The following is a 24,005-nucleotide window of genomic DNA, read 5'->3' on the forward strand; positions in this document are numbered from 1 at the left end:
ACAATGCTAAATGAAATCATCTAAGTCTTTTGTCTTTCAGAAATCTTTCAGAACAAAAGCTATTTCTAACACAGCAAGAAAACATCTTAAGAAGTCATCAGATATTTTTCCTTGGCTTTAAACAAGACTATAAAGCCAGTGTGGTTGCACACACCTGTAGTTTCAGCTATTTGGGAGGCAGAGGTGGGAGGATTGCTTGAGCCCAGGAGTTCTAGACAGGTACGCGGTGCATGCCTGTGAATAGCTTCTGCACTCCAGCCTGAGCAAGAAAGCAAGACCCTGTCTCTGGAAGAAAAAAAAAAAAAGTAGTTAATTCTAGTATCTAAACATAGCAATTTACACCTTTAATAATCAGGCTATAGGCCAATGCTGTGGCTCACGCGTGTATTTCCAGCACTTTGGGAGGCAGGAAGATCGCTTGAGCTCAGGATTTGGAGACAAGCCTACGTAGCATAGTGAAACCTCTGTCTGTACAAATAATAAAAAAATTTTCCAGGCATGGTGGCGTGCACCCCCAGTTCCAGCTATTTGGGAGGCTGAGGTAGGACGAATGCTTGAAGCCAGGAGTTGAAGACAAGCCTGGGCAACATAGTGAGACCCTGTGTCTATAAAAAATAATTAGCTGGTTGTCTTGGCACAGGCCTGCAGCTAGCTACTCGGAAGACTGAGGTGGGAGGATCACTGAGCCCAGGAGGCTGAGGCTGCCGTGAACAGTGATCACCTAGCTGGATTCCAGCCTGGAAGACAGAGGGAGACCCTGTTTCCAAAAAAAAAAAAAAAAAAAAAATGCAAGAAAAGACATCATAAACTTGACCTGGGACATAACTTTTATGTGATGAAATTCACAATCTTTTAGGAAGAAATTAGCATTTCTGATAAAATGTATTATAATTATATTATTATAAATTCAAATGGAATTAAATATTCTGAGAAACTAGCTTTTCACTCTCTCAGTTGTCAGTCAAAACTTTAATGGTCTTTGGCCGGGTGCGGTGGCTCACGCCTGTAATCCCAGCACTTTGGGAGGCCAAGGTGGGTGGATCACAAGGTTAGGAGATCGAGACCATCCTGGCTAACACGGTGAAACCTCGTCTCTACTAAAAATACAAAAAATTAGCCGGGTGCGGTGCCAGACGCCTGTAGTCCCAGCTGCTCAGGAGGCTGAGGCAGGAGAATGGTGTGAACCCGGGAGGCGGAGCTTGCAGTGAGCCGAGATTGCGCCACTGCACTCCAGCCTGGGCGACAGTGCGAGACTCTGTCTCAAAAAAAAAAAAAAAAAAAGTTGAATGGTCTTTGAGCCAAGTAGTCTTCCTTTTCTTCTTCTTCTTTTTTTTTTTTTTTCAAAAAATATCTCTAGATTGAATCTTGGAATTGGCTTAAGTCTCTTCTCTTGTGGCAATTTTGAAATGAAAAAATACATGCTCATAATGAAATTACCTGAACATTTAAAAAAACCATCATGAGGTTCGAATATCAAATATTCATAAATATTGTTGTGATAATAGACATAACTCTTATTTTTTCCCTTAATAATGATTGTTTATATATCCTCCATTCTGTCTCACTTTATGATTAGTACATTATAGTGGCAATAATCTTAGGAATCTAACAGAGAAAAGTGTTGCATTTGAAGACTACAGACTGCAAACCAATTTAAGCCAGATTCCTTGACATGTTGTGCTATTAATATAGTACTTTACATATAGTAAACATTAATTACATATATGTGGAAGGAAGCAAGCAAGAAAGGAAGAAAGTATTTCATTCAAACTCCTCTCTCTCCATCACCATTGGCTAATATCATCATTTGTACAGTTAAGAACAACATAGGTGCTCACCACATAGTTTTTGAATAAATGAATGAATGGCAACCCTTCTAAGACTATTGGACACACTATTGTTTGAAGGCAAAGAGATGCAGTAGATATCTTCAACTTTTTTCCTGTTTTATGATTCTGTGGTTTCTTTGACTACTAAAAGTTAGCTAGGTAGCAAATTTGTTTTAAAGTCTGAAAACCAAAATGCTTTCAGATAAAAGGTAGGGAGAAAAATACTCCTCAACATGTCCACTTTAGCATCAGGAAAACCTAATATCAATATCACCATCAATGATATCATATAAATATCATTGCATAGATAAGCAATGTCAATCCCTAAAAACTATGTATACCAATAGCAGTAACTTGTGGCCAGAACAAGAACCTTAACTGTGCCAAATTTCATTCTATTCAATAGCAGCTGCCTCGTTTTCAGTTGTGCACATCTGAATGCAAGCAATCCCTGTCTGATGTGGAGTTTCTTGCACTGATAAGGAAAAACTGCTGAAGTTGTGAGGCTGCTCCAGGCAGAGCCATCATGTGAGTCATATGAAAGCTCCACGCTGCTGACCTCTGGCAAAAAGGGAGAGAACAAGGATAGGAGAGGCAGTGGGGGAAAGGTTCAAGTGCGGGTTTTCTCCTTGAACCTAGAAGATTATGGGTCAAGAGCTGTGTGCAAAGACTGTACAGCCTGGATGCAGCTGCTATCGTTGTTCAGAGGGAGGCGAGGCACACAGCTGTCGGAGGAGTCAGCCTGAGACCACGGAGGCTGCGTTCAAGGTATTTGTATCCCAGGAGAGAGCATCTTTCTCTATTGATAAACCAAGGAGTTCAGACACTCCCTTTTTGTAGCGGGGTCTGATTCTTCTGCGGTAGGTCTAAACCAATAAAATGAAAATTCTATTAAAGTCACAGAAAATTTATGGCTGTAGTTATCAAATTTGGGGAATTTCTTGTAAACCAAAAGGGAAAAATAATCCTTGGCTTTGGGCTGCACGAAACTCACTTGGCTTGAAGTCGAGAAAGTAGTTCTCTCAAAATCTCTAAGGTCCTAAATTACAGAGCTGAAACTTAAAAGGCAAGCTGCAGTATTAGTTGGTATGCTATGGATTTGAAACTTTAGTAATTAGTTCATGATTATTAGCAATGCCATAGATTATTCCCCTACAGCAATAAATTAAGTGGACATGAAAAAAAAAAGCCAGACTTAATCAGAAAAAAGTTGCAAAACATCCATCAAAGAGATTTAGGTTAACCTGAATGTTAAAGACACATTTTTAGGTGAAGAAAGAATGTAGTATTTCAGGAGTTGATACCATTATGGTCTTTTTCAGGGATCTTTCAAGAAAAGTGCCTTTTGGGGGTACAGGAAGCTTAGAAAACATTTGAAGAGTGAAAATGAGGCAAATAAAGAAAAAATGGTTTTACCAGGCACTGAATCTTTACTTTGCATAAATTTTATTTCTGCTCTTTCTTTTTTCTCTAGCTAACAGACCTAAAAGAAGCATCATGTTCCATGACTTCATTTCACCCCAGGGGACTTCAAGCTGTCCGTGCCCAGAAGTTCAAGAGTAAAAGGCCACGGAGTAACAGTGATTCTTTTCAGGAAGAGGATCTGAGGCAGGGTTTTCAGTGGGTGAGTGAGCAGCTGATGTTGATCAAGAAGAATTTAATGTGAGCTTGTCTACGGAGGCTGGCCCTTGCTTCCAGGGCAATTACTGAGCGAGCCTTCCCAAGTCTGCTCTGGCAATGCTGTCTAATTTCCCTGGGGAAAAAAAGTCAACACTAAAAAAAGTGCTCTTTCTCTCTTCCCTTTCACCCGCTCCTTTTCCCCATTCCCCTAGAGCAGAGGAAGAGCCTCCCTTTTGGGGCAGCCTCATCTTACTTGAACTTGGAGAAGCTGGGTGAAGGCTCTTATGCTACAGTTTACAAGGGGATTAGCAGGTGAGTGACACATAGCTGGGAGAGACTTTAGAGATGAGAGTCCCGCCCCCCCAATTTCACATTATAAAGCCAGGTGAGACATCATAGAAGTTCATAGCACTCAGGACCTGTGCAAGACACCATGGCCGACAGGGAGAGAGACATGATGACTTAAACAGCCTTGAAAGAAAAACAAACCTGCCCTGCCCTAATTAAAATCAGCCCACTTAAATGTTTATCAGCCTTTCCCTTCTTGCATTCAATTCAGAGAATTCAAAGAAAATAGACATTCTCTACTACTGACCCAAAGAACAATTATCACTCTTCAGGCCTGTGGGAGGCACAGTTGGTAAAGCGTCTCTAACAGGTTTTTTATATCCCTCCCTAAATCACAATGACAGAGGTTTGTAATGGCAACCTGGAATTTGCTGCTTCATTCCTCCCCCTGGCCTTTATAGAAGAAACTGAAGTTGGTTTCTGCAAATTATGGTACATGCAAAAGATGATAAATCCTAGATTTTTTATATTTGCAAAATACACAAAATGTCTGGAGAATAAAAATACTGCTTATTCAAAAGCTAAGTACTAATTTTGGTAAACAACCAACTTTGTTAAATATATGTAAAAGATCCATGAATTCCCCTTTTAGTCAAGGTGGGAAAGTTGGATGGTCACTTTTTTCTTTATGTTACTCCAATAGAGAGAAAAGTAATGGCTCAATAGTGGTTAAATATTAATTTTAAAAATATAGCTGATCCGAGTGCAGTGGTGTTTACAACTACTTGGTCACAACCAGTTACAGATTTCTTTGTTCCTTCTCCACTCCCGCTGCTTCACTTAACTGGCCAAAAACAAAAAAAGAAAAATTTTGTATAACTACTCCAAGACTAAATATTTATTATTTATCTTAGTATTTATGCTGTTATTATTATTTTTACTTGTTAAAACAGGATTGTAGGGGACATACAGATTTATTTTATTTTATTATTTATCTATTTATTTATTTTGGAATGGAATCTCTGTCACCCAGGCTGGAGTGCAGTGGTGCGATCTCAGATCACTGCAACCTCTGCCTCCTGGGTTCAAGCAACTCTCCTGCCCCTGGCCCTTTATACTTTCTTAATCTGTTTTAGTCATGGTGTACATTAACTTTTTTCAATGCTGAGAACATCTGCAATAAATGACCACATTTTATTTTATTCTAAGCTTCCTCATATCAATTTGGCCATGGTAACTGTTTTCAAGGTGGCTCGGAACGGGGGCACCCTGGAACATACTTGGATACGTGGGCACCATGGACACTTCTGATCCTCTCTTCTGAGTTCTGACTTTGATTGTTCTGCACAGACCTTTCCAGCCCAAAGTTTGCACAGAATTCACTTATCTTTTCTTCTAGTTACTTTATGTTTTCTTTTTCATTTAACTCTTTCATCTACTGGGAATTTATATTGTATATTCACAATCACCCCAGCTCCATTTATTAGATTTTCTTTTCTCTGATGGTTTGAAATGCTGCCATGATTATATATTAGATCTCAAGAATACTTGAAATTCTTTCTGTTCTAATCTTTTAAAAATCATGTTTCCTTAATCTATCTTATATTTGTGCTGCATGATTTTAATTATTGTTGCTTTAGGCTATTTTTAGAATATATCAAAACTCTAAGTTAGAGAATTATTGACATCTTTGCATTATTAGATTTCCTAATACAAATATCCTGTAAATATCTAATACAACAGTCTCTGGATGGTCATTGTACAAGACCCTATAGAATCCCTACCCTCCGTTCCCCGGCACACACTCAGCTCTTCCCTGTCCTCATCTCCTTCCCCTCTCCTGCTTCAATGCCAGACTGTTCCTGCCTCAGTCAAGGACTTTTAACTTGCTGTTCCCTCTGCCTGGAGCTGCCTTCCACTGTTCATGCACACAGCTGACTCCCCCTCTCCATCAGATTCCCGGTTAAAGTGTTACCTTATTTATAAAACTGTAGTCCCAGCTAGTCAGGAGGCTGAGGCAGGAGAATCACTTGAACTTTGGAGGCAGAGGTTGCAGTGAGCTGAGATCGGCACCACTGCACTCCAGCCTGGGTGACAGTGACACTGTCTCAAAAAAAAAAAAAAAAAGCATTTTCTCTTATAAACATATTTGCCAAAAAACTTTTTGCAGAATTTGGGGGAGAATTTCACAGAACCATGTTCTGAGGAAAATACTTACATCATAAAACTTTAAAACAAAATTTCAAAGACATGATAAGGCAAACAAAAGAAACTGGGGAAAAGCATATGCAAAATAGTTCAATAAAAAGGTGGGCAAATCGGCAAATCACAAGAAAAACAGAAAAGATCCATAAACTTATGAAAAGTCAGTTTCACATATGGTTAAAGAAATATAAATTAAAATGTGATAAACCTTTTTACCTTTCAAATAGGCCAAAAAAAAAAATGAAGATGAAAGCTAAAAGTCAACCCACATGATAGGGCTATGACAGAGGGACACAGGAGCCAACTGAAAGAGCTTCCAAAGGACAAAGCTGCAAAAATATGAGCAACCAAAAAAAGTGGTATTAAATTATAACCCAAAGTATAAAATAAATATCTATGAGTCCGTACTGATATAAATAAATGATTCAATACATTAACAAATGGGAGAGAAGAAACAAATCTCTCATGCCAAATAAATACAAATAATTTACGTAGATAATATACCTTCAAAGAGGTACAGCATAACTCTCCACTCCTTAAGTGTGGGTCATTCATAGTGGCATTTCTCTAAAAGTACAGTATGAAAAAGGGGGAGAAAGAGTAACTTTAGAGTAGAGAAACCTGACCAACACTATCTCAGACAGGGGACTAAGGTCAACATCAAAAGTCATAAATCATGATGATGGTATGCACTCTTTTTTTTTTTTTTTTTTTCCAGATGGAGTCTCACTCTGTCGCCCAGGCTGGGGTGCAGTGGCGCAATCTCGGCTCACTGCAACCTCCAGCTCCCGGGTTCAAGCAATTCTCCTCTCTCAGCCTCCTGAGTAGCTGGGATCACAGGCGCGTGCCACCATACCCGGCTAATTTTTTGTATTTTAGTAGAGACGGGGTTTCACCATGTTGCCCAGGCTGGTCTCAAACTCCCGAGCTCAGGCAATCCACCTGCCTTAACCTCCCAAAGTGCTAGGATTACAGGCGTGAGCCACTGCGCCTGGCTGATGGTATGCACTTTTTTTTTTTTTTTTTTGAGACGGAGTCTTGCTCTGTTGCCCAGGCTGGAGTGCAGTGGCATGATCTTGGCTCACTGCAAGCCCCGCCTCCCAGTTTCATGCCATTCTCCTGCCTCAGCCTCCCGAGTAGCTGGGACTACAGGTGCCCACCACCACACCTGGCTAATTTTTTTGTATTTTTAGTAGAGATGGGGTTTCACTGTGTTAGGCAGGATGGTCTCGATCTCCTGACCTCGTGATCCACCGGCCTTGGCCTCCCAAAGTGCTGGGATTACAGGTGTGAGCCACTGTGCCCAGCCTGATGAAATGTTAAATCTTTATTAAATATCAGATTGTACAAGAATGAACTATAAGAGAAAAGTTACATGGAGGAAAAAAGGTTACTAACAATATAATTTTAATCCCACTGTATTAAAAACAATGGATTTATACCTGCATTAAAATCTTCTCTATTCTCAGCACTTAGCTGATATCATGAATAAAATGTTGAATAAGGGGAGAGTAGGAGGAAATGAAGATAGAGAGAGATAATGGTGTGGCCTGGGAAGATCAGGTAACACTTAGAAGCCGGCTACAAGAATTTGGCTTTTATTCTAAGTAACGTGTGGAGATATGGTGGCTTTTGAACAGAAAAGTGGCTTGTCCTGATTGTCATTTGAAAAGTATGCCTCCAACTACTCTGCTGAGAGTAAATAGTAGGAGTGCAAGTGTCTCAGCAGGGAAACTGTTAGAAGACCACTACAAGGCTGGGCATGGTGGCTCGCGCCTGTAATCCCAGCACTTTGGGAGCCTGAGGTGGGCAGATCACCTGAGGTCAGGAGTTCGAGACCAGCCTGGCCAAAATGGTGAAACCCCCATCTCTGCTAAAAATACAAAAATTAGCCAGGTGTGGTGGGGGTCCCCTGTAATCCCAGCTACTTGGAAGGCTGAGGCAGGAGAATTGCTTGAACCCAGGAGGCGGAGGTTGCAGTGAGCCGAGATCGTGCCACTGTACTCCAGCCTGGGCAACAGAGCGAGATTCTGTCTCAAAACAAACAAACAAACAAAAAACACACTACAAAAAGTCAGATGAAAAATAATAATAAGCTCCAAATTTTCTATAATGGACATATATATATCACTTTAGTAAAGAGGGAAAATGCTTTGGAATATATATGCTATATACGTATTGATACATGTTAAACTTTTTATTTTGAGAAAATTATAGATTTATATGCTAGAATATATTTTGAAGTGAAAGTGCTTTTGTTAAGCCATCTTTGGTATAAATTGCTGCTTTGAACCACCTCAATAAGTGTGTGTCCCTCAATCCCTCTCTTCTAGAATAAATGGACAACTAGTGGCTTTAAAAGTCATCAGCATGAATGCAGAGGAAGGAGTCCCATTTACAGCTATCCGAGAAGGTAAGAACAGCAGAAATGGACCCAATAGATCTGTTTTGAGTCCTTGATTTGGTAAAAAATGTATTGCATTGATCCATTCAGCATCTAGTTTTGATTCTTCTGGAATACTATAATTACATTTTTATTTTTCATACAAGTTTTTCAAGAAATTTACACTGCTATTTTATTACTTAATTTTGAGGAAATTGAGATTTAAGACTATTATATCACTTGACCGAAACTATAAATTCACTGAGCAATTACTAATACTTTCCATGTGTTTGGCCTCATGCTAGGTGCTAAGGCTATACCTATATAACCTCAGAAAATTCCTATAAAAGAGAAAATATATAATCACACAAATTCTTACTGGGAAATTTGCCTGAACATAACATGTTGTTAGCTAGCACTTGGAGATTCTCCAGAAGGCATGCATGTTTAGTGTTCTGCCGGTATTTTCTCTGTGCCCTGGACAACAAATGGGTGAGGAACCTGGTGTCAAATGGACTTGGGTTTGCAGCACAGGTCCACCAATCACTAGTGGTATGATGTTGGGTAGGTTACTTTAGCTATTTATTACTCAGTTTCTTGCAGGAAGAGGATAATAGTGGTACCTATTTCATGGAGTTGTTATGAGGATTCAACAAGAATATGTATATAAAGCACTTATCACAGAGTCAGTTTTTCAGAGTTCAACAAATGTTGACCATTATTATTCCATTCTTCTTTTCCTGGGTAATGTCTTATTTACCATCAGGATAACTAATACTTTATAATATAAACATCAAGAAGCCAACTTAGTGAAATGAATCATTTAAAATATAATTTATCAACCTTTATTGCACGAGCCATTTGAAATAAGATGATGATAGGATTGCTATGCATTTCAGCAAAATCCCAGAGAAATGGCACTGCCCTGGCCTTATTTTCTCCCACTTTTAACTACTTATCTTCTGTTCTTTACTGAGCACATGCTATATGCAGAGTATGCTGCTGGATGCTGTGAAGGATGAGAAGAGAAACCCATATCTTTGTTCTATCATTTGCAGTCTTAACAGAGCACATGATTCAAGTTACAAGTGTATAAAAGACATAAACTAAGATGAGAGCAAGTTAGTCTCAGTGTGACTGATGGAGTCACTAGATTTTGAACTGAGCTTCGAAGGATGGGTTATGCAAACAGGCATGGAAAAAGCAATTCAGAAAATGGGTTTATAACTGAATTTGATACCCTTTTCAAAAGTCTTTCAGAGCCCCTGGGAAATACATCATTTTGAATTTAATTGGAAGGGCCAAATGGGCTATTGGTTTAGCCAGAGATTCATCCTGGTAGGATCAGGTGCATTCTGGGAGAAGGCATGGTTTTAAGTGTTTAATATAATGGAAACTGCATTAACTAATGTACTTATTAATGGTCTCCATGAAAGGATGATCAGATTTGGAAAGAGATGTATGGATAGGTTAAAGAGTATTTGTGAACGTAATAGAAATTCCCAGGTCACCCGCATAAGAGGAAGGTTTCCTTTGTGAGCTTGAGTTTGCCAATTGCTTAAGATTGGCTTTGCTTAGATATTGCCCACAGCCAAGTTTTTCAGGTTGACATTTAACTGTAACAGTGAAACCTTTTGCTAGGTTTGCTAACAGATGGTTCTCAGCATGGTTCAGAAAACCTGGATCCGTTTTGTTCTGTATGCTAAATGTTTCTTTCATTGCATATTTACGGAGGAATTGCCTCTCCATCACAGGTGTTTACAATTACATTTAGTAGTCAACTGTGGACTTTCTTGGTTTGTTTTATGGACTTACCTTACCGAATGCTTTGCTTGTGTAATATTAAAAACCACAAGAGGATTTCTGACACATTGGAGGTTGTTAGGAATCCAATTTCCAACAATGAATGTTTCTTTTTACACCACTATAAAAGCTTGGAGCCCTTGTTAAAAGAGCCCTCTCCCCTCAAGAAGATATGAGGCTTTATTCGAAAACTTTGGCACTGTCCCATTTTTCCTGTAAGAACTTTAAGGATGTGAGACCAGGGAGACAGGAGGTTAAATGAGAAGGGCTGGAAGGCAAAATAAGAACAGCTGGAGTTCATTAGCTAAAATCCAGGGTCACTAGCTAAAAAGGCAACCGAAAGGTATGTGCAGGAAAACTGAACAAGTAATGCAGCCTTCTTTAAAAAGCCTTGAAGCAGGAATTGCTTTTCCTGAACAATTTGGCTGCCCTGATGGTATAGCAGCCAAAGATTTATTAAGTATGATTTTACTACATATATGGTCTCTTTCTATACAGGTAGAATACATGTGGCAATTTACTAGTCTGGTCATTTGGAGTACTATTTTCATTTGACCCTAACATGTGATATTATGAAACTAGCAAAAGTATGAACAGCACTAAGGGAAATATATATATATATATTTTTGAGACGAAGTTTTGCTCTTGTTGCCCAGGCTGGAGTGCAATGGCACAATCTTGGCTTACTGCAACCTCTGCCTTTGGGGTTCAAGCAATTCTCCTGCCTCAGCCTCCGGAGTAGCTGGGATTAGAGGCATGTGCCACCACACCCAGCTAATTTTGTATTTTTAGTAGAGACAGGGTTTCACCATGTTGGCCAGGCTGGTCTTGAACTCCTGACCTCAGGTGATCTGCGTGTCTCAGCCTCCCAAGGGAAATATATCTTAATACATGTGTCAGTGCTTTTCATACTTCTTTCAATCCTCTTAACAATCTTTAGAGATAGATATTATTAATATTATTCCACTATATGGTGGTGATTCAAACCAAATCTCTCTGATTCAAAAATTCATATGCTTTCTACGCACCCACTCTAGAAATATTCATTTAGCACCTACTATGACCAGGTACTCTGCCGAACTGCTAGATACACAGCAGTACACAAAATAGATGTGTTCCCTACCACCCTCATTCCTTTGCTAATTAAGAAAAGCAGAGGCCTTCATAGTGCCTTGGAAATCTCTCATAATTGACTCTAGAATTGTATTTTAAGTGTTGATTTTTACAACTAGGAGGAAATACTTTCATTTGAATAGGCTAATGTGTTATGTTTTTACATAGTACAACATTTCTTAGTTTTATGAAACTTTATAGCAATATCTTAATAATGTGCATTGTTTTAAATATTTTTGTTCAAGTGGTCAACTTTTGGTTTAAACTGAGGACTTTCAGCCTGTTAATAGCATTTTTCTTAGGAAGGAGTCATATAACTAACCTTTTTTGAGGATGAGGCATATGACATAATCTCCCCCTTCCCCTACATAATGTATATTTTTAAAACCTTTATACCAACCCTAGGAAGTAAAATTGCTATTTTTGTTGTAGAGATAAAGAAATTCCAGCCTCAGAGAGGTTAGGTAACTTGTCTGAGGTCACAGAGATACTAATCAGAGTTGTTAGAATCCATATCTATTCTATTTAAAATCCTTTCTACTTTATTATGATGAATTTGGAAATGCTTAACTATTTATTGTTTAGCAACAGTAAAAATAAAAATAGAAATCTGTTTTTATTATACATTTTATATAAACATTAAGGAAAATGCAGAAGAAGTATTTTTTTAATCTTTAATTTTAGATTCAAGGGGTACATGTCCAGGTTTGTTACATGAGTATATTGCATGATGCTGAGGTATCTTGTCACCCAAATAGTGAGTATAGTACCTGATAGGTAGTTTTTCAACCCGTGTCCCTCTCCCTTCCTCTCCTCTTTTGGAGTCCCTGGTGTAGAGTCTATTATTCCCATCTTATCTCTGTGTGTACCCAATACCCCCAGTTATTAGCTTTCACTTGTAAGTGAGAACATGTGGTATTTGTTTTCTGTTCCTGGGTTAATTCACTTAGGATAATGGCCTCCATCTGCATCCATGTTGCTGCTAAGGTCATGATTTTTTTTTTTTTTTTTTTTTTTGTGGCTGCATAGTATTTTATGGTGCCAGTGTACAAATTTTCTTTATCCAATCCACCATTGCTGGGCACCTAGGTTGAGTCCATGTCTTTGCTATTGTGAATAGTGCTGTGACGAACATAAAAGTCTAGGTGTCTTTTTGACAGAACAATTTATTTTCCTTTGGGTATATACCCAGGAATGGAATTGCTGGGTCAAATGGTAATTCTGTTTTTGGTTTTTTTGAGGCAGGAGATGGGACTCGACTCCAGAGATGGGGCTTGAACACTAAACCAAATTTAGGACTAGCCAAAACAGGGCCTAGGGGGAGGCAGCTTTCCAGAACACACACCCACCAGTGTGCCATGTCAGTTTACCATTGCCACGGCAACACCTGAAAGTTACCACCCTTTCCCATGGCAACAACCTGACAACCTGGAATTACCACTCTTTTCCTAAAACTTTCTGCATAAACTGCCCCTTAATTTGCATATAACTAAAAGTGGGTATAAATATAACTGTAGAGCTACCTATGAGCTGCTACTCTGGGCACACTGCCTATGTGGCAGCCCTGCTCTGCAAGGAGAGGTACACCTGCTGCTGCTGAACACTGCTGCTTCAATAAAAGCTGCTGTCTAACACCACAGGCTCACCCTTGAATTCTTTCCTGGGTGAAGCCAAGAACCCTCCCAGGCTAAGCCCCAGTTTTGGGACTCACCTGCCCTGCCTCACTTTGAGAAATTTCTAAACTGTTTTCCACAGTGGCTGAACTAATTAACATTCCCACCCACAGTGTATAAGCACTCCCTTTTCTTCTCAAGCTTACCAGCATCCATTAACTTTTTACTTCTAAATAATAATAGCCTTTTTGACTGGTGTGAGATGGTATCTCATTGAGGTTTTGATTTGCATTTCTCTGATGATTCGTGACGTTGAGAAATTTTTTCATATGTTTGTTGGCCACTTGTGTGTCCAGAAGAAATATTTTAAAGAAAATAACATATCATGTTGTATATTCATCAATTCTGATTCTATCATTGATTCTACAGTGCCGGTTATTACAGTGTTTAAATTAGAAACAGTCTCAGCTAAGAATCTTTTAAGATCATTCTCTAGTAGAGAAACATTACAAAGTAATGATTCCCAATCCATATATGAGAAAACTGAGCCAAAAATAGGCTAAGGAGCCTCCCTAAGGTCATACAATGGGCAGGGGAGGAGGCTGATTAGAACTTCTGAATTGCCAATGACCACAAATAGTCTCGGGTAGGCCTGGTTGACAGAAAGTCTGCCATTGAACACAATCATATCACATGACAAATACAGCAAATTCATTGTGCATAGTTACATCTTTATAAAACAAAATAATGCCAGGATAATGGTATGTGATCAGCATTACAATTCCAAAGATACCAAGACAACTACTTATCTGACACTTGTCTTAGTATTTCTCTAACATTTATCTAAAATTATTTCAATTATTTCTTTTCTTGGAATGCATAACTTGACTCATTGACTTGATTTATGATTCTCAGGTCAGAGGAAATGTAACAACAGGGACTAGAAACACTTTTTTATTCAATGTCCAATGAGGGTTGGGGAGGACTCCATCATTGACTCATTATATAATTCCTCATAAACTCATTACAATTGGCCTGGCTTTCATTAATTCATGAGCACTTATTGAGCACCACATGCCAGGCCTGTGCTAGTGCTGGAGATGCAAAGACAAGGGCAAGTTCAATCCATGCCCTCAATGAGTTTACAGCCTAAAGACGACTTTGACTACCAGGCCTTCATTACATAGAGCGACATCCTAGGACTTGGAGAATCAGCTTTCCTCTGGAGCCTTAAAGACATCCCTATTTCCTTTTGTGTCTTTTCTTTGAAGAAAAACAAAAATAAGTATACATAGGATACATTAATAATAAAAAACCACTATTTTATGAGACTCAGAATGCTAATTTTAGGATCTTTGCCCTTCTCAGTTGACTTTTGTGTCCCTCAACTGTTTAGTCTGCAGGACAGATATCACATCCTGCTGTGCAGTTTATAAAATGTCCTTAAAATTAGAAGAAAGAAAGGCCTTTTCTTCCTGGGTTTAAGACCCACACATTTGAGACTGTAGGCATTTCAGATCCCTCTGGTGGATGGACCAAAATGATAAACAATACTGTGAGATAAATGCTTTAAACATCATCTGCTCTTTCATCTGAATTCCCTATTCATTATTCAGCAAAATTCACAGTTTTCATATAACGATTTCAGTAGTTCTAGGGCACCAGAAAAGCAGTAATAGGAATGGCCATAAAGCATAGAATATTTATAATCTAATGAGGGAGACAACTAAAAGAAAGAAGGAATAAAAGCATCTTCAACAGAAACACCCTTTACCAACCAACTAGAGGTATAGAAATGATATTAGGTAATTAGTGACCACTAATTTAAAGATAAATATTTATTGAGTGCCAGACATTGTTCTAGGCACTGAGTATATAGCAATAAGCAAAAAAACCAAAAGTGCCCACTCTCAATGGAGTTTATATTCTCAATTGTGGAGACAGGCAATAAACAAATATTTATATATAAAATGTCAGACGGTGGTGACAGGCACTATGGAAAAGAATAAAGCAGGGCCCAGAGAGAGAGGGTAGGATGGGGTAGAGGTGGGATGGGGTGGAGGGCTGCTGAGGTGGGATGGAGTAGAGGGCTGCTATCTCACCTAGAATGGTCAAGGAAGTCTGCACCTACACTTGATCTTAGCCAAAAGGCCGAGAAGCGATGGAAGTCTGCACCTATATGTATCACTTGAGCGGAGGCTCTGAAGAAAGTGAGGGAGGATGAAGGCAGAGAGGTGAGAAGAGAGGATTACAGGAAAAGACATTGGCAAGTGTAAAATCCTGGGGTGGAAGTGTGTTTGCAAGTGTGTCTAAGGAACAGCTAGGAGGCCAGTGAAGCTAAAGCCAAGTGAGCAAAGATGAGAGTGTGAGGAGATGACAGGTCACGATGGGCACAGCCAACAGTAGGGTGGGCAGGAAATCACAAGTCCTTTGAATTTACTCTGCAGGAGATGAGAGGCCACTGGAGGGTTTGGAACCAGGAGGCACATGCCCTAACTCATTTGAGAAGGATAGCAGTGTCTGGCTCTCCTGTGAAGAAGTGGCCATAGGAGGAAAGCAGGGAAGCAGGCAGATGGGAGGCATTTGCAATAATTCAGCCAACATATGATAGTGGCTTGGTCCAGGGTGCTGGCAGAAGATATGGCAAGAAGGGAGGGGTTCTGGACAATTTGGAAGGTAATGCCAATAGATTTGTATGTGATAAAAAGTTGAGAGGACTTGACATGTACGAGTGGTTAATCTTCATAAAATGGATGAATGGTTAAAAAGATTTCTGCAAAGAAACTGTGGGTTGAAGGTAAAACTAGTAATTCCAATGTAAGTGAACAACAGAGAAATACAAAACAGACATTTTTCCTACTCCTACAAAAACTGTAATTATCAAGAAGACGACATGAAGTTTTTACCCAGTATTGTTAGCAGGAAGCCTCATTCCAAGTAGATATTGTTCCTTGGCCATTTTAGCAAGTGAGAGCATGAGGCCATCATAATGAACAAATCATGCCATCATGATTTAAAAAGAAGCATCTGGAGTTTTAGTAATATAGTTAGGTGAGACTAAAATTATACTAAACATAAAATTAAAATATCTTAACAATATTCTTAGCAATTTCAGCTTTACCGTATCCTTTTGAAATCTAATTTTGCTATATGCTTTGTAACATAGGGGTGGGGGAAAGAGAGAAATTTATGAGATAATTTATAAATAAAAATACACCTAAAGTATAAGCATTCTCAACTGATGGTCAGCAAATATGGAAGGTATTCAAAACTCTAGCAGAAACATACCATAAACAAGATTTTAAGACTGAAAGTAGACGTTTAGTGGGGTTCAGGGTGAAAGGCAGGGGCAAGAAGCTGGCAAGAAGAGGGAAGGGATACTAATTCTAATTTGCCTCTGTAATGCTTTACATTTACCAAGGTTCCACAAATGGTATCTGATTCCATCCTCATATCAACCCTATGAAGTAAGTCAGAAAAGACGATGTCTCTTTTCCTAAGGAATGAATTGAGACTTAGGTTGAGATACTCTCCAGAGCTTACTCAGATAGGAAGTGACAGGGCCAGGATTCATATTAGGGCTTCTGGCTCCACAGACAGTTCTCCTTAAGACATTCAATAAATATGTTTGACAAATTAAGTGCTTACTCTCGGCTGAGTGTGGTACTAGGTGGTGTGGCAGCATCTCAAAAAGGGGGAAAGTCACTCCCTCAATTCCCATGTGGCCTTCAGCCTGAGACTAGGGAGATTAAACAGATGCCTGAGAAGCTGTTTATTACATTTACAAAGCAACACACTTGTCAAAGTGAAATAATAAATGTAGCTCATAAGGACTCTGGGGGCAAAAAGTAAAAATTAAGGCATTAGTCATTACAGCAAATAAGGTTAACAGGTGTGATGGAGCTCCTTCGGCGTAAGTCAGCTTAAATTGACAAGTAAAGAGAGAAATTCACTGGCTCACAGATCTGATAACTACAGGCTGGTAGGGCATAAGCAATATCATCAGGAAGCCGTGTCTCTCATTACCCAACACTGGTTTGCTGTGCATTCATTTTATTCCCAGGCATGTTGTCACCAGGTGTTGGTAATCTGACCCCAGCAACTCCTGGCTAAATCCCACAGGTTTAGCTCTCACAGTAGAAAAGAAAGCACTTCTTTTCTAATGGCACCAGCAAAACAGGGCTCTGCCAAACTTGGGTTTTGTGCCTGTCTCTGAACCAATCACTAGGGATAGGAGAGTGCCGTGCTCTGATTGGTCAGACCTGGGTCATATGCCCATTCTTGGGTAGAGGCCGGGTCAGTTCCACCAGATGAGCATGGTCTGAGGAAGAAGACGGTTGTTTTTCCAGGGGAAAATAGAAGTGCCCCCACTAGAAGGGAGAATGGCTGTCAGGAGGGCAAAACGACAGATTCACTAAAATAGGTTGATGCCTAAAGAAAATAATTTTGTTCCTAAATTTAAGGGAGTATTTCAGTTATTTTTAATCTTATGGAATTCTACACTGGGAGGGAGTTGGTGCAGGAGATTCATGATATGCAGGCATAGGCTACAGAATAATGCTTTGAGTTTTTATCCTTTACTTTTCCTTTCCTTTAAGCTTTAAAGACACGATTTCTTCATGCAGGGATGCCCTGAGGTGAGCCTCATCATCTCTTTTTTTTTTTTTTTTTGAGGTGGAGTCTCGCTCTGTCACCCAGGCCGGAGTGCAGTGGTGCAATCTTGGCTCACTGCAACCTCCGCCTCCCAGGTTCAAGTGATTCTCCTGCCTCAGCTTCCCGAGTGGCTGGGATTACAGGTGTGCACCACCAGGCCCCACCACGCCCGGCTAATTTTTGTATTTTTAGTAGAGATGGGGTTTCACCATGTTGGCCAGGCTGGTCTCAAACTCCTGACCTCAGGTGATCCACCCACCTCGGCCTCCCCAAGTGCTGGGATCACAAGCATGCGCTACCACGCCCGGCCTCATGGTCTCTTTATTGTACCTTTTCTAGTCTCTGCTTTCCTGAAGCCAGAGGTCTTCCTATCTCCAGAAGCTCCAAAGGCAGACTTTCAAACCCCTCCCAGTCACTTGGCCTTTTGTGATGACTTCTTTCCTTCAAGGCTGCCTTTAGTAACCTATTATTGAAGAGGCAAGAGAAAGCCCTCAGCCTTCTCCACTTTCACCTCCCTGGGCTCCCCAAGTTTGGCCGACTCCTCTTTTCAAGTTCACATTTTCTCCTTTCCACAGAGGTTTGCAACATTACTTTTAAGAAATCATCTCCAGTCTCTATCATGTTTCAACAGTTCTTTACCCCATGCTTTTATCCCTGTCTCCCACCAATCATATCCACCGGCCCTATTGACCGCTTGTGGGAGTTAGAATTTTGGAGACTGGTCATATGTCGCAAAGTCCTGCTCTAGAAGGCAGAGCACTCCATTTCCTGCTCCTCCAAAGCCCTTTATCTCTCCAGGCCTCTCCTCCTGTAGCTCTGAAGCTGGGTTGATGAGATTCCCAGAGGGGAGCATTTAGTGCTCTGAGTGCTTTGATGAAATCGATTAGGTAAATGGAAACATATTTTTTGCAACCACTCTAGCCTGTAGAAACAATAAGTTGCAATGATTTGCCATTTTTGAAATAATGAAGGTTCTTTGTAATTTTAAATATTCTTTTGCCACAAGAGATTGTTTTCCAGCAGTAAAATAACCAAAATGTTTGATTTGAAATGTTGAAAAAATATATACCATCTGATATCTTTAGAGCAGCACTTTCATTATCAATGATGGATTTAACATTTTGTTTAATTTTTCTAGCTTCTCTCCTGAAGGGTTTGAAACATGCCAATATTGTGCTGCTGCATGACATAATCCACACCAAAGAGACACTGACATTCGTTTTTGAATACATGGTGAGTTGTTCGAGCATTTTACAACACTTGAGAAAAATAACCTGGTACTTGTATAATGAATCTGTTAATATTTTATGGCATGATAAAACTTTTATTACAATGTGAAAAGTATCATGGAAATTTTCATTATTGTGATTAGTAGAACCTTATTGTTCCCACATCCATCTTTGGTCCTGCTTCCTTACCCATGACTTTTGCTGTCCCTTTTCCCCTCATCAGCAATAATAAATGAGGATCTTGAGTTTACCTTGTAAATAAAACTTTTGCACTTATTTTTAATCTAATTTTAATCACTATCTGAGCAGAATCCAACATTTTTTCATTGACAATAAAGGTAAAAATCACAAGATATTTAAAAATTGTATGCAAGCTTGCTAAAGAATAACTCATGTTGTATTTTTGGAAGAAAAAATATTTAAATAAGCAGAAAGAACTTATAAGGTATGTGTACTTGACTTGCCTCCAAGGACACTTGGAGAGTGAAAAATTCCTGCGTCGTTGTGTTCAGTGCCAGTCATTTAAAATGAGCATCTCTGTGCTGAGAAACAGGCTTTGTTCTAAGAGCAGCCAGTTAGAAAGACACACTGTGTTTGACCTTAACAGTGGGTTCTCAGAAAACCTGGTTATATTCCTTTTGCACCTTATTCTGAAAATTCTGTACTTCGTAATACCTTCTGACAGTCAAGTCAATGTTCTGCTTTAGGACGCTATCCAAGCACCACTAAATTCACTCACTTCTCTTTCTCCACTGTTTTATTTAGCACACAGACCTGGCCCAGTATATGTCTCAGCATCCAGGAGGGCTTCATCCTCACAATGTCAGAGTGAGTACGTTAAGGGTCAGGACCCTCTCCTGGCTTGCCCACAGAAGGAGAATTCCGAAACAGACTGTCTCACAAAGCAAAGTCCTATGATACTAAATAAGAGGATGGACATCACTGATATTCCAGAGAAAAGTTTTGTTTTGTTTTCGTTTTTGTTTTTTTTTAAAAAAGGAAAGAAAAAAGAAAAAGAGTTGCTGAGTTGCTTCTTAAGATATGGAGCAATGTTTTCTGAGCAACCTAATGCTGTCAGTCATGGCTACATGCAAATGTGCCTTCAGATGAATAAACGAGTGAAGGAGAATTATACTAAAAGGAAAAAAGTAAAGCTAGGCCATCAAAAAATAAATACCTTCTTCATATCAGATTACTGTGGTCTAAGGTGAAGTCTGCAATACTTGTACTAGCAGATCCTATTATATATGTGGCCCTAACTCCCATTTTTCCAGTCATTAGAATCGAAATAATGAACTCCTAATTAGCTATAATTCTACATCTGTTATAAATTTTAGAAGCCATTTATATTTCATACTTTTCATTCCCTAAGGTTTTATTGGCATTAATTAATTGATTGGCTCTTAAAATAACCGTATGAAATTTGTATATGATGTATTTATTCATTTAACTAATATTTATTTATGTATTCATTTATTCATTCATTTAAGAAATATTTATTGAGTACTTATTGCTGTAATAAGTTCTGGGGTTTCAATAATGAATAAGTTCTGTTTCTTATTTTCAATGAGCTTAAAGTCCAGTAAGATATATGAACTTAAATAGGCAGTGAGGGCCAGTCTTCAAGCGACAGCAATGCAAGATGGCAGCCACCATGGGCTCAGGCAATTTATGAAAGCCAAATATACAGCCTTAAAATAGAATGTGGACCTAAATACCCAGAAGAACTCCCCTTTGTAAGATTTGTAACAAAAATTAATATGAGTAGAGTTAATAGTTCTAATGGAATGGTGAACCCAAGAGCCATATCAGCGCTAGCAAAATGGCAGAATTCATATATCATCAAAGTTATCCTTCAAGAGCTTCAGCGCCTAATGATGTCTAAAGAAAATGTGAAAATCCCTCAGCCATCTGAAGGACAGTGTTACAGCAATTGATCAAAAAGAAAAACCACAGGCCCTTCCCCTTCCCCCATACTCGATGTAAGCAGTCTTCATTTTCCATAGTAGTAAATTTTCTAGATATAGCTTGTAGAGCTCAAAGTACTGGAAAGGAAGCTCCCATTCAAAGGAAATTTATCTTAAGATACTGTAAATGATACTAATTTTTGTACATTTGGAATATATAAGTTGTTAGCCTGGCGCGGTGGCTCACGCCTGTAATCCCAGCCCTTTGGGAGGCCAGAGTGGGCAGATCATGAGGTCAGGAGTTTGAGACCAGCCTAGCCAACATGGTGAAACCCCGTCTCTACTAAAGATACAAAAAATTAGCCAGGTGTGGTGGCGCACACCTGTAACCCCAGCTGCTCGAGAGAGTGAGGCAGGAGAATTGCTTGAACCCAGGAGGCGGAGGTGCAGCGAGCAAAGATCACACCAATGCACTGTAGCCTGGATGACAGGGCAAGACTCCAACTCAAAAAAAAAAAAAAAAGAAATATGTAAGTTGTGCTATAACAAATAAACAGGCAGTGAGAAGCAAAGTGCTAAAGCCTATGACCATGGTAACTAGGAATACTGTGGGAACACATAATAAGGGAACCTAACCCAGTCCTGGAAGTAAGGTTTTGGAAAGGAATGTTTGAGGACAAAGGGTTAAGGAGAGTGAAAAAAAAATTAAAATACCAGTTAGCTGTGTGGAGAATGGGATAGGGAGCTAACTAGAGAAATCAAATAGGAATGTTTCATGGTGTGTTAAGGACCCTGGTAAGGGTGAAGACCATTACATTATCTGCACGATCACGGGACTTTTTTTTTATGGTAATGCTTGGCAATTTAAATAGAGGAGCAGAGAATGTAGACAGTTGGATTGAGTCAGAGTTGAAGTTCTGCCAGACATGTGAAAGGAAGAGACAGGTAGGCAAGAGAGTTGAAGAGATTATCAAGACAGAAGTTAATGTGCTGGCCAGTGGCATCTAGTCTGAGTCTAATCTGAGGGAAGGAAGTGAAGATAAGCAGCTTGCTGATAGTTATGAAGAGAGTGGAAGGCTTCAAGGACCTACAGGTGTTGATTAAATAGAAGAATGATTGGAGAAAGAATAACTGAGAGAGTGAGATTTTCAGGCTTGAGTGACTCTCACATACCAGACACTGTGCTAAATGCTTCAAAGACATGATCCCTGCCCTCAAGGGACTTACAGCCAAAAACAAGAGATAAGAAATACACACCAACACTATTATAGGACACTTGTGTAGAATATCAAGAAAGAAATACGATCTAGTACTGTAGATGTGCAACGGCATCAAAGATATCTTCTAGTTTCAAGAAGTTTCAGATCGGCCGGGCGCGGTGGCTCACGCCTGTAATCCCAGCACTTTGGGAGGCCGAGGCGGGTGGATGACAAGGTCAGGAGATCAAGACCATCCTGGTTAACACGGTGAAACTCCGTCTCTACTAAAAATATAAAAAATTAGCCAGGCGTGGTGGCGGGCGCCTGTAGTCCCAGCTACTCAGGAGGCTGAGGCAGGAGAATGGCGTGAACCCGGGAGGTAGAGTTTGCGTGAGCCGAGATCGCGCCACTGCGCTCCAGCCTGGGCGACAGAGTGAGACTGCATCTCAAAAAAAAAAAAAAAAAAAGTTTCAGATCTTAAACACACTGCATTTCAACAGTCTAGAATAGGAGAGCATGTTACAGGGAGAGAAAATGTTTTCAGCAAAGGTACAGAGTAGGGAAATAGAGGATATGTTCAAGGAAGAGGACCCTAGAGTCATGGTTTGTTAGGGTTAGAGGAAACACAGTGTTTTGCAATCTCCAGGTTCCATTAGTGCGTTATGAAATCAATATGGTGGTTAGCAACCTGCATTTTAAAAAATGAAATAAATGGATGAGAAGAGAATAGAAAATATTAGCATGCATTACATTTTGAAAGAGCAAGTATTATTTTCTGCAACTTTTGCTCCAATTGTAACTGTACTTATATTTTTATGTATGGATGTGAATACCAGATACATATATATTTCTTACTGTAGACTGCAGTCAAAAAATCTTTAAAGCACTGGCCTGGCCTAACTTCCTTATTTTGCAGAGGAGAAATCCAAGATCTGAGAGGACAAACATTTTGCCTGAGGTTATAGAACCAGCTTATGCCATTGCTAAAAGTGATTCTTAGTTAAAATTCTTTCCCACTAGTGCCATACTGCATTTCTAGTTCTGTTGGCCTGAAATACAGAATATATTAGTGAAACAGCATACACAAGTCTGGGGAAATAGATTGGGTAGGTGGCTGAGAGCCTCATTTTTTAAGAAATGTGGACCTTAGGCAGGGTATGGTGGCTCACACCTATAATTCCAGCACTTTGGGAGGCCAAGTCAAGAAGATCGCTTGAGCCCAAGAGTTCAAGACTAGCATGGGCAACATAGCAAGACCTCATCTCTACAAAAAATTTAAAAATCAGCTGAGCATGGTGGCATACACCTGTAGTCCCAGCTACCTGGGAGGCTAGGTGGGTGGATCGCTTGAGCCCAGGAGTTTGAGGCTAAGGTGAGCCATGATCACACAACTGCACTCCAGCTTGAGTGACAGAGGAAGACCCTGTCCCTAAAAAAGAAAGAAATGTGGATTTTATTCCTTAGACAGTACAGTCATTAGTCATTAAGTTTGAGTTGAGAGAAAATAATATGATCAGAAGAAATTTATATCACTGTGGTCTGTAGGATATATGAAAGGAAATAAGAGACTAGAGTCAGGGATTCCACTTAAGTGTTTGTTTGTTTTGAGACAGAGTCTCTTTTTGTTACCCAGGCTAGGGTGCAATGGTGCAGTCATGGCTCACCGCAGCCTCAAACTCCCAGCCTCAAATTATCTTCCCAGCTCGGCCTCCCAAAGTGCTGGAATTACAGGTGTGAGCCAAAGGGTTTATTGACGTGGCCTGGCCTAGTGCCTCTCAAACTTCAGTGAGCAGACAAGTGACCGGGAACCTGACTCAACAAGTCTGGGTTTAAGCCTGAGCCTCTGCATTCTAACATGAGTCAAGCTGATGCAGATGGTGCTGGTCAAGAGCCAAGCACTGAGCAGCAAGGATCTAGTTAGCAATTAGTAATCAAGGTTGATATTATGGTAGTGACAATAAGAATGGAGAGGAATGTGAAAATCAGTAACAAAGAAGAGTTCACCTCTTGGTAATGTGAGCATGAGGAGGGAAAGGATGGGGCCAAACATAACTGGTTTTGTGTTTGACTGACGAGGAGAATTGTAGCTCTATTAACAGAAATAGGAGAAGAAGTTGGTTTGGAGAGAAAGAGGAGTCCTGTTTCAGACGTGTTGAGGTCCCA

At 39.8% G+C, this 24,005-nt stretch overlaps 2 protein-coding genes across 2 annotated transcripts in view; both read left to right on the top strand.

Annotated features, from left to right (window-relative positions):
* Positions 1 to 2,235: 2,235 nt before the first annotated feature.
* The window catches only part of CDK15 (cyclin dependent kinase 15), an 88,737-nt gene continuing 66,967 nt past the window's right edge, over positions 2,236 to 24,005 (top strand). The window contains exons 1-6 of the mRNA XM_009444001.5: positions 2,236 to 2,597; positions 3,304 to 3,453; positions 3,667 to 3,761; positions 8,276 to 8,355; positions 18,646 to 18,740; positions 19,502 to 19,564. Coding sequence (XP_009442276.1) covers positions 2,475 to 2,597; positions 3,304 to 3,453; positions 3,667 to 3,761; positions 8,276 to 8,355; positions 18,646 to 18,740; positions 19,502 to 19,564 — 606 coding nt within the window. The 5' untranslated portion in view covers positions 2,236 to 2,474. The remainder of the gene's footprint in view (positions 2,598 to 3,303; positions 3,454 to 3,666; positions 3,762 to 8,275; positions 8,356 to 18,645; positions 18,741 to 19,501; positions 19,565 to 24,005) is intronic.
* Positions 19,669 to 20,696, top strand: LOC104005338 (ubiquitin-conjugating enzyme E2 variant 1). Its single transcript, XM_009444059.3, has 2 exons — positions 19,669 to 19,696; positions 20,342 to 20,696. The coding sequence occupies exons 1-2, from the start codon at positions 19,669 to 19,671 to the stop codon at positions 20,671 to 20,673; spliced, it is 360 nt and encodes a 119-aa protein (XP_009442334.1). The 3' UTR covers positions 20,674 to 20,696.

This window comes from Pan troglodytes, chromosome 13 (genome assembly GCF_028858775.2).
Source record: "Pan troglodytes isolate AG18354 chromosome 13, NHGRI_mPanTro3-v2.0_pri, whole genome shotgun sequence".
NCBI lineage: Eukaryota > Metazoa > Chordata > Mammalia > Primates > Hominidae > Pan > Pan troglodytes.